The sequence below is a fragment of the Cebus imitator genome, unplaced genomic scaffold, assembly GCF_001604975.1.
Source record: "Cebus imitator isolate Cc_AM_T3 unplaced genomic scaffold, Cebus_imitator-1.0 Scaffold548, whole genome shotgun sequence".
Taxonomy (NCBI): Eukaryota; Metazoa; Chordata; class Mammalia; order Primates; family Cebidae; genus Cebus; species Cebus imitator.
The window spans coordinates 800,064-811,518 of NW_016107863.1; the positions used below are offsets into that span (position 1 = coordinate 800,064).

The 11,455-nt window shown below is 43.2% G+C and overlaps 1 protein-coding gene across 10 annotated transcripts in view; it reads right to left on the reverse strand.

Moving 5' to 3' along the window:
- The window catches only part of HECW1 (HECT, C2 and WW domain containing E3 ubiquitin protein ligase 1), a 453,917-nt gene that overhangs the window by 57,434 nt on the left and 385,028 nt on the right, over window positions 1–11,455 (reverse strand). For all 10 annotated transcript variants that reach the window (XM_017515382.2, XM_017515378.2, XM_017515385.2 and 7 more), the window contains 2 exons: window positions 4,506–4,589; window positions 3,983–4,092 (listed from right to left, as the gene is read on the reverse strand). In XM_017515382.2, coding sequence (XP_017370871.1) covers window positions 3,983–4,092; window positions 4,506–4,589 — 194 coding nt within the window. The remainder of the gene's footprint in view (window positions 1–3,982; window positions 4,093–4,505; window positions 4,590–11,455) is intronic.

The window sequence follows — 11,455 nt, forward strand, 5'->3', positions numbered from 1 at the left end:
GCAATGAATTGAATATAAGTAGTGAGGGAGAGGTGGGTGTTAGATTTTGTAACTGAATGTGCTGCAGCGGCATTCACTGAGATGGGGAGCAGCAGAAAAAGAACACATTTGTTGGGAAAGAGCATGAACTTGGTCTTTGATGACGGTCCCTTTGTCTGGAGAGAGACACAGTTTGAACGGAGAAAAAAGCCTGGGCTTGAGCTGTAAGGATAATAGAAAGAGGAGGATGAGGCTGCAGGAATGGTCAGAATTCTCATAGACGAGGTGTTTGGAGTGGTGTCCCAGAAGCAAACTGGAGAGGGAATGTCGGGGACAGCAGCTGGTTATGTTACACGCTGCCGAAGATTAGGAAGGCAGAGAACTGCCCGCTGGATTGGACTGGGTGGCCAGAGTTCATGGCGACCTTAGCAAAGACACCTCCTTTCATGTACAGGCGTGGCAGAGAAGATGTGTGCAGGTTTGCTAGCCTTGTAGGTCTGATGGCAGGCCTCTGAGAAAGTTTCTGCTGTATGGCTTCAACTTCTCAGTGAAGTAAAACAGGACGTCATCTGCTAGGAGATAGAAGGGGTGCTGAGGGTTGGAGGCTTTAGGGGAAATGTTTGAAATAATGGTAGAGAAGATCAGTGTTCAAGGTTCATGTGAGATAAGAGATGACTAACTTAGAATTGTTAATCTACCTTGTGAGGTGAATTTTCCCAAGAGTGCCTAATTGCAGAGGGGGGTGGGGGAGCAGACAGGAAGGTTCATCTGGGGGTAAAGCTCTGCCAGAGGATGCAAACAAAACAGAGAGGGTCAGGAGAATTCAGGGCATTGGCAAGGATGCTACTGAAGTGATGAACTGCAGAATCTACGCTGCACCAGGGAAAGATGATAGAAAGGAAAGGAGAAAAGTCCATGGACCAGAGACCTTGATGAGGCCAAAGGATGGTACTAGGGAGGGTAGTGGATCAAGCACATTGGAAGGGAAGAGGTTTGACTTAGTGATTTTGGAGATGATCATAAGGTCAGGAATGTGATTTTGGGAATAAGTGGTTGAGGCGGGGGAACAGAAAGTCATTGCAGACAAAGACCAGAAACTGGGAAGCCAGGGAATGGAATGAGGGTCCCTGTTGATGTTGAAGTCATCCAGGAGGACGGAAGGACCTGCTTGGGAAGGAGAGAAAGACTACCAGACAGGGGCCGCAGGCCTTGAGAATGAGAAAAAGGTTGTAGATGACAGCAACTGGGAGAAAGGGAGGGGAGGGATATGGCTGAGTGGTAAAAGCAAAGAAACATGCGGGCCCCGCCCACCTGCGCTCCATGACACCTGGGCCTGAGGGAACCAATGGCCACCACTTAAAAAGAAGTAGCCTTGGTGGGATACCAGGTTTCAGGATGTACACAGAACTAGAATACAAGTCTGTACGTGCAAGTATAACTTACTGTCCAGCACATTTCAGTATATTTTATATTATGATTTTCATGACTGCTGGTACTATCATGATCACTGCTGTGCATTTTTCAAATAATTGATACTTTACAAAGTACTTTGGCATAAATGTCATGATTCACAATCTCTATAGCTCCTGGGTAGGTTTCATAAAGGCCTAAGAAAATGGGGATTATAAAGTTTAAAATCAACATGTTTGGATTACATATTCTAGGACCCTGTGGTCAATGCTAGAAAATAAAGAAGTACTTTGACAAAATGAACTGGATGATTACTTAGATTCATGGTATCAGTCATATCTTTATCAGGAAAGTTTATTCCTTTTAGAATATCCAAATAATTCTTATTTAGGAAATAACTCTTCATTTGCTCTTATTTTTCTATTTGCAATATGATATCTCTCCTATATAATGATATTAATATCATAGTCTAGTATCAAAGTCTGTAGACCAAAACATGGACAGCACTGTCAGGCTAGGACAATCTCTACAAACATGGCAGACCATCATGAGATCTGCAGCTCCTCCAAACTTTTTCCCCAAAGCACCCTGCTTTTGTCTTTGCTCCCCAGAAACAGATTTCCCTCTGGGTGCTGAAAGTGTGTGACTGTGCTGACGCTGGCTTTAGCAAAGCTCCTGGTCATCTTAGACAATGGGATCTTAATTATGTTGTGTGTCAGAGGTAGCAAGCATTACACATTTCCTTAACAATGCTGTTGGTACACTTATTTGAAGGGAGTGACAATAGGGAGATACTATCCTGAAAACATATTTTAACAACTAGCAAAACTACCTCTAAGAGAGAGTTCTGAATGCTACAACCTGCAGGAATCAGAACTGAAAGATACTCTAGTCTGGAGGCCTACGGCAATACTGAATGATCCTAACTCTGAGTGTGACATCCCTGCTCAGAGACAAAGCTTATTGCCAAGGTCTGTTTCTCTTAGGAGTTTCACCACTAGCATCAAAAACCACGTTCCGACCCTGATCCTAGAGCTTGCGAGATGGGACGTTCCTAGATGTTTCAAACGAATCCCTTTTACTTCAAATGGTACAACCACAGAAACCTACCATGTGATAATCCCAGTAAAATACAAATGGAAAAGTTCTTCAATATCTGGATCCAGTCTGGAGGTATGGATTTGACCTAAGCTCTTTATCTTGATGAATCCAGAAAATATCTTTTTTTTGTTGTTTGTTTGTTTTTTGAGATAGGGTCTCGCTCTGTCACCTAGGCTGTGGAGTGCAGTGGCACAGTCTCAGTTCACTGCAATCTCTGCCTCCTGGGTTCAAGAGATCCTGCCTTAGCCTCCTGAATAGCTAATACTAAAGACATGCACCAACACACCTGACTAATTAAAAAAATTTTTTTTGGTAGAGATGAGGTCTTACTATATTGCTCAGGCTGTTCTTGAACTCCCGGGCTCACGTAAAACGCCCACTTCCGAGTCCCAAAGTGTTGGGAATACAGGCATGAGCCACTGTGCCTGGTGAAAACATCTTTTATCCACTAAACAGTTTAACATATATATTCCCTCACTTGGAATGGAAAATACATACAAATAATTTTTGTATCATAAGCTCATTCTCATACATAAAGAAAACAGGGAAAATAATTTTGAAAAGTGTCAGAAAATTCTTTGGAATCTTTGTGGAGATATAACAATAGTTCCTAGTAGCTGTATCACCAAAAGTGGTGTGCAATTGAATTCTGAGTCACAAGGCAGAATGTTTCAGAAAGGGCACTTCCCTTTGAAATGCCTGGAGAGTGACTTTGGAATGCAATAGTAATTTAAAGCAGTGACAACAACCTTTTCCTGCAAAGGACCCGGGAATAAATATTTTAGGCTTTGCAGACCATGAGGCTTCTGTTGCTGTTTCTCATGTCTTGTGTGAAAGCTAACATAGAACAGGCATGACTGGGCTCCAATTACACTTTATTTATGGACACTGCAGTTTAAATTTCATCTAGTATTTATGTGTCATAAAATACTATCTTAAAATTTTTTTTTTTTTCTTTCTTTCTTTCTTTCTTTTTTTTTTTTGAAATAGGGTCTCTCTCTGTTGTCCATGCAGGAGTGCAGTGGTGAAATCATAGCTCACTGCAGCCTCAATCTCCTGGGCTCAAGGAATCCTCTTGCTTGAGCATCCCTAGAAGCTGGGACTACAGGCACATGCTACCTCACTTGGCTTATTTTTAATGTTTTTGTAGAGAAGGGGATCTTGCTACATTGCCCAGACTGGTCTTGAATTCCTGGGCTCAAGCAATCCTCCTGGCTTGGCTTCCCAAAGCACTGGGATTACAGGCATGAGCCACCTGTCCAGCAAAACATTTTTTTTTCCAAACACTTCAAACTGTAAACCCCATTCTAGTTTGTGGGGACATTATAAAAAACAGACAGCAGTTTGTCAAAACCTGATAGAGTGCATTTTCAATTAGGGAACTGGAAATGTCAAGAGAAAGAACACACATATACAGTTGCTTTCATTCACCTTCACCTGGGGAAACACACATGGCCACTTAACGGGAGCTATTAGGCCAGATTCCCGTTACCTGGGGAGTTCTGAGGTGAGGAACAGGGTGAACAGCGGGGAGAGAAGCTATACCCAGGGTGGAAGGCAGCCTGCAGGGGGACGTAGGACATAATCTCTTCTTCAAAGAGACTGCAAATGAAAAAAAAAAAAGAGTCAGTTTTACATCCCTGAGAAAGTGTTCACGAATCGGAGTAACAGCAGTTATAGTTCTCACAAAGCAACAAAAGCAATCAGATTTAAATGTAGTATAGAAAGACAGGTACATCCTGGCTGCAAATTCTCAGTGTTGTTTTAAACCCTGATTACTCCTACAACAAAGTTTCCACCAGGTACTTTATGCAGCTCTTGGTACCTCAGTTGTAAACCTAAGGACTGTGATGGACACAGGTGTACAAGCGTGGGGTCCCACTTCCCTTGCAGCTACTAGAATCCTCTAGAACAAGCCATGAGTGTTTCAGTCTAGGCCATTTCCCAGGTGGCCATGATGGAGGAGAACTGCCCAGGGAAGCTTTTCCAGAACGATTTCAGGCCTAGCCCCTTACCTAAGCAAAATGACCAGGTCTGCATCACAGGACAACTTCTCAAGCCCGTGATTACCCTCAGTCCGAATGTAATGAATTTTCTCCCTGAATCGTGTGAGAAAGAAGAGGAAAATTAGACACAAACACATTAGCCCAGGAATACATCTTCTGATATCTTTTCTTCCTCTTCCAATACTGCTGCATAGCGACGTCCTAACATCCTGTGTATTTTGCAGTATTCTAAGCTCATATTGCAGGCTCGCAGGATGCTCTCTAAGGGATGGCCTTTCTACAAACTTGCACAGATACAGAAGCTGAGGAACACAGCAAAGTTAGACCCTCAGGTAGCTAAGACAGTCAGGAGTGGTGCTGGGTAAGAGGACTCCTGAAAGACTGTTCTGGGCTCATGTCGTGTTGGAAGCCATAGGAGGAAAGAGCGGGGTGGGTGTCTCGTGAGAAATCTTGTGCCTCATGGAAAGTTTATAATGCCAATGCCACACTGGGCACAGAGGGGGCCTGGCCCCCAGAACCAAGAACAGTCTCCCAGGTCAGGCAAAGCACAGACATCAATTTTGTCTCTGTAAGCTACAACTTGTCTACTGGCCTTTTTAGACAACCTCCAACTCCAACCGGGAAAATTATTTCAAGTAAGTCTATGGATAAGTAGAATTTTTTTTTGGATCAAATTAACTTTGTAATTTGCTTCCCTGATGTCATTCAAATAATACAAACGCCATATCCAAGAACCTTTCCATTGTATGCATGCCTCAAGGGAATTAATATTTTTTGCTTTTTTGAAGAGATACAGAAAAATCGGGGAAAATTAAGGATCTTTTAAAAAAATCTTTTAACTTTTTTTTGGTTAATTTTTATTTTGATATAATTTTAGAGTCATGTGTAATTGTAAGAAACAGATAGATCCTGTTTTCTCCTCACTTAGTTTCTCCCAGTGGTAAAAGATGGATGATTTTCTTTTCTTTTCTTTTCTTTTTTCTTGTGACAGTCTTGCTCTGTTGTCCAGGTTGGAAGGTAATGGCACCATCTCAACTCACTGCAACCTCCGCCTCCTGGGTCCAAGTGATTCTCATGCATCAGCCTCCTGAGTAGCTGGGATTATAGGTGTGTGCCATCACACCTGGCTAGTTTTTGTATTTTCTTCACAAAAAATTTTATTTTGAGACAGGATCTCACTCTGTCGCTCAGGCTGCAGTGCAGTGGCCTGATCACGGCTCACTGCAGCCTCAACCTCTTAAGGCTCCAGTGATTCTCTGGCCTCAGTCCCCCAGTATAGCTGGGACTACAGACGTGTACCATCGCACTCAGCTAATTTTTGTATTTTTAGTAGAGATGAGGTTTCACCATGTTGCCCAGGCTGGTCTTGAACTCCTGGGCTCAAGAGATCCATCCACCTCAACCTCAGCCTTCCAAAGTGCTGGGATTATAGGCTTTAGCCACCATGCCTGGCCCAAAAGATGAATGATTTTTAAAAAAATCTATTTTCCAAAATACTGCAGATACAACTTGTTCCTCTCTTTGATTATATTAATATAAATCCAAATCTTTATCATAACTTGTGTATTTTCTGGAAAAATATAATCAATTTTACCTTTTTGTATGAAGATCTTTTTTTAAAGGCAAGGGAAGATTTTGAGCCTCTACAAAGATAGACAGAATGGGATTAAACAGGGAAATGCACTGTGATCCAACTTCAGTGCGGGTGAAACATCGTTGAAAGAAATGGCATCACCAGAACCTGGGGGGGTGTTTACAGTGGCTTCACTGGGGTTTGAAAAAGGGAGCAGCACTGCCCACATGTCATTCTGCAGGAAACATATGGAAGCCCAGCCAAGAGAACAGAATATCCCCACCCGCCTCATCACCTGCTTCTCCCTCTGCCTATGTTGTTGACCCCATCCCTGGGCTCTTTAATCCAAATCCTGACACTAACTCACAGCCCTGTTGTTTGAAAGATGCTCTTGAATCTTCTCCTCTAGTTTAATGACGTAGGCCTTAGGAATGACCTCAAATTTATATGCTCTCCCAATGATAATGTCCCCTCGGTCAGATTATTCTGCTGCCCCAAGGGATCCACATCTGGTGAAGCCCCTGGCCTCCCTGTCTGGAGAAAAAGAAGCCCAGAGAGGGCAGACCCATTAGGGCAGTGAAGTGCTGTCCCCAGTTTAGAAAGTGCCACCCAGTGCAGCGGTTCTATCATGGCACCACCATATGGACTGCATGCAGGTGTCGGAATGCTAAGCACAATTTTCTGGGAGTTTTGGTGGCTCTCCATCAGGTATTATACCCTCTGTCATATCTAGCAATATTTCATGCAGAGCCAGTGGTGCAAGGGACCTCCAGCTGCCCCCGGGACTCCATCCCAAAGTGCACTGAGAACTGGGGAAGACGTCCGGGGGTGAGAACATCAGCTGTCTCTCCAGGAGCTATCTATTGGCCATTGGGAAAACTCCAGAGCACACTTTCTTTAGAGCTCAGGACAGGGCAGTTGCCTGCCTCCTTGACATCTCCACTTGTGGCTTCAAAGACCTACAAACTCAATATACAAAATGAAATCCTTGACATTCTTTCTCTCCTCAGGCCAGTCCTCCATTCTTTCCCACTTCAGTAAATGACACCATTATCCACTCACCTGTGCAAGCCCCATACTTGGCTGTCGCTCTTAATTGGTCTCTTCTCCTCACCCACTACGTTCAAGCTGTCATCAGCTCCTGTTGTTTCTGTCTCCACAGTATCACCCCAAACTGCTCCCTCCTCTTCATCCATATTTTACCATTATCCACACGGCCATCATCTCTCACGTGGGTTAATATAACAGCTGCCTGCATAGCCCCTCTTCCATCTTATGTCTCTCTCCAGCCTATCTTTTTCCCACAGAGCTGCCCAAACATTGCATCTGTGTTTTTAATGACCACAGATGCAATCATATTTCATATTTCATCTGTGGTCATTAAAAACACCGATGCAATCATATTTCTTTCCAGCTGAAAACTTCTCAATTACTTCTGAAATAGAATTGCACTTCAAACAAAATTTTTCCCTATTGGTGATAGGGCCTCCCTCTCCAACTTGAACACGGTAGGTCTCGCCCACCCTCCCAATCTACCCCTGGGCCACACTAGCTTTCTGTCATTCTTCACTTACATCTAAGCTTTTCCTGCCTCAGGGCTTTTGCATACTCTCTCCCTGACCTCTACTTTGCATCTCAAGGCACAACTCATCTTTCAGATTTCAGTTTAGGCACCATCTACTTGGAAAAGCTTTCCTTTGGCTTAGGATGTAAGTCCTCTTCCTCTGCACCAGCATATTATCCACTATTGCTGAATTCTAATCATGTTCTTCATGGCACTTAACATAGTATGTAGCTACATATTTGGTTTAAAAAAACCAACCCCAAGCTTGTCTATTATCTGTCTCCCTCAATAGATTGTAAATTCATTTTGAATTTACATGTCTGTTTTGCTTGCTACTGCATACATAGCCCTGGGACAATCCTGATTCAGATGAACTACACAATCAAAGCACTACTTGAAGAACAGCCTCCATACCCCTTAAAGGTAACAGATGCCATTAACCTCTGCGTTTTCTGGCTCCATCCCTTCTCTACATGTGGCTTCCTGCTTTTCACTGCAAGTCACTGCTGTTGCCTGGACAGTTTTCTAAATACTCAAACCCAGCAACTGGCTTCCCGAACCCAAGACGTAGACTCCATGACTCCTGGAGAACAGCAATGGCTGAACAGGAGTCACTGTCTGCCCTTGGCCACAGAGGAAGCCATGAGGTTTTTCTGGCCGGGGTCCTGAGGAGAGTGGTATTCTTTTCAATTTCTGAATCTTCAAAGTGGATCTGACTCACCCTGACATGGCACTCAGGGGCAGGTGGCGGCCTCGTCATGGAGAGCAGGGCCTGGCTTCCTGCATCTCTTAGGCTTGACCTCCTGAAGAACATGTTCTTGCTCTTTTCTTTCTGCTTTTTTAGTTCTATTGTCTCACAGTCTAGTTTCTAATAGTCATTGTGAGCCTTCTGTTTTTGATGAAATATTTGGGTTCTCAGCCTGGGTCCACAGTTTCTTTAGGGTCCATTAACTATTTGAAATTATATTCAGAGGTTTATATTTATATAGAGAGAAGAGTCCATAGGAGACTCCATCAGCATCTCAGAGGAGTTAATAACCTCCAAATAGGTTATTAGTTTCTTGCTAGATAATTTCCAAGTTTTTTTTCAATTCCAATGTGTCCTGATTTCAAGTTCCCTCAGCTCTGCAAAATCATAATTGTACAATCCCATACTGCAACAAAACATTTAAAGTTGCTTGGATTTTGTTATAATGTGATATATAATAGGGCTGAAAACAGTTAACTGCCCTTTGGAAACATATTCCACTCATTTATATAGGAAATTACTTAAAAAAGAAAACTTTTCTAATGATTAAAATGAGGCTTCAGTGTCTTTGGTGAGTTGAAATTCTTCCAAAAAACGAACAGTGAATTCATTACTTAGCGGTAGAATCAGTAACGTAAAGAATGTTCAAGAGCCATCATGAGTCAAAAACACTTAAGATAATACAACTCCCCTGGAAATCCCTTGAAAATTCCCTTAGGTTGTTAGGTGAGTTGAAGAGCAGTCCATGAATGAGTGACCCATGTGGCTGAGTATGACCTGCCTTCTGTGGCAGGTGCAGTAATGAAACTTGGGCAGAGAATTCTTAAGAGCTGAACATAAATGAAAGCAACCATTCATCATGCTAAGGTTCATTTGTTCATGCTAAAGATCTTTCATTCACTCTAAAAGTAATTGGTGTTTCCTATTTTTAAAACCCCATACTGCATGGTGTTTCCTATTTTCAATCCCATACATATCCAGCTATCAGCCTGATTCACAAGAGTGCACCAAATGGGCAGGGAATAATGAAAGGCAGCCATTGATGGAATTCTGGCTCACCCTGCTTTACACATCCTTATGAAAGTATAATAACCATGCCCACATTGTGACCCCCATTTCAGGTTCTAAGGGGCAGAGTGGGCACAAAGACAAGGAAGAGAAAGACCTTGCTCTAAACAGCTTAGAGTACTGTAGGGAGACATAAGTAAACGACAGAATATGAGAGATCTAAAAATATGTTCGAGGCACAAAAGCATGCTATCAAAGCAAGACAAAAGAAATACTAAAGCCTGCCTACATCACTGAATTTTTGCATTTGATCTGAGCCTTTAAAATACGATGAGATGTCCTTAACAGGGAAGTCATTCCAGGAAAGACAAAGGCAGGAGAGTACACAGCCTGTGTGGTGGAGGTGGAATACCCTGGAAGGATGAGCTTAGCACAGGATGGAGAGTTAGGTTAGGGCTAGACTTTGGAGGCCATGGACATTGTGCTTAGAAGTACTGACGTTAGCCTGAATAAGGCAGCTCACACCTGTAATTCCAGCACTTTGGCAGGCTAAGGTGGGTGGATATCCTGAGGTCAGGAGTTCGAGACCAGCCTGACCAACATGGAGAAACCCCATGTCTACTAAAAATACAAAATGAGCCAGGCATGGTGGTTCATGCCTGTAATCCCAGCTACTCAGGAGGCTGAGGCAGGCAAACTGCTTGAACCCGGGAGGTGGAATTTGCGGTGAGCTGACACCACGCCATTGTACTCCAGCCTGGGCAACAAGAGTGAAACTCCACCTCAAAAAAAAAAAAAAAATCCTGACTTTGATTCTAACCCCGGTGAGGTGGCTAATACCTGTAAGCCCAGCATTTTGGGAGGCTGAGGTGGGTGGATCACTTGAGTTCAGGATGAGACCAGCCTGGCCAGCATGGTGAAACCCCATCTCTACTGAAAATACAAAATTTAGCAAAAATTTGCTGGGTGTGGTGGCGCGTGCCTGTAGTACTACTTACTCGGGAGGCTGAGGCTCAGGAATTGTTTGAACCCGGGAGGCGGAGGTCACAGTGAGCTGAGATGGCACCACTGCACTTCAGCCCAGGCAACAAAGCAAAAAAAAAAAAAAAAAAAAAAGAAATCATGAAAGCCTTTTTGAAGGGTAGGGAGGATGTGATTTAATCTATGCTTTAAGTAGGTAACTCTGGTTATGGTAGGCTGATAGGAAATATTTAGGAGAGACCCCTGTATGGTCCAGAAGAGAAATGATGAGCACCTAACCTTGAACCATGGCAGGGAGCAGAGAAAAGGAGGCTGGAAGAAGAGGGAGGAGATGAGATGAAGAACAACTGGGAGGGTGGTGTCTCTAATTTACGGAGTGAAAATACAGGGAACAGAGGTGTCAGTGAGGGAGTGTTGGAGGGAAAGAATAGTGAATGATCCATTCTAGTGGGAGCGGCAAGGATTAGAAGGCAAAGAGGCTACTTGAAGTTGCTGGTGATTGACTAAGGAAGTCAGAGTATTGCAGGTATCAGCCCAATTCACAAGACTGCACCAAATGGGCAGGGAAGACTGAACGGCGGCCATTGATCAGATTCTTGCTCACCCTGCTTTATCCTTTAACACATCCTCATGTAAGTGTCACAACCATACCCACATTGCAACCCCTATTTCAGTGACAAGGAGACTAAGGGCAGAGGATTGAATAACATACCTCCATCAGTAGTCCCTATATATTAGAGTAAGAATTCAAACGTCAAAGGGATGTGCTCTTAACCCCCATGCCTCTCCAGCTTTTGGAAGGTTGGACAGTAAACCAAAAGAAAGAGATGTTTGAATATTCTGGTGAGAAAGCAGGATTTAGGTTCAGGGAGTATTTTCTCTTTTTATAATTTTAGATTGCTATCCCTTCCACATGAAGGGATTCAGAGTTTCAGCAGCACTTGTTCAAAAATGACCCCAATGAAGAGTAAGATGTAGGTAGTTAGAACACAACAGTAAACTTTATGTTTGCTTGTTTCTTTTCTTTTTTTTTTTTTTCGAGACGGAGTTTCACTCATGTTACCCAGGCTGGAGTGCAATGGCGC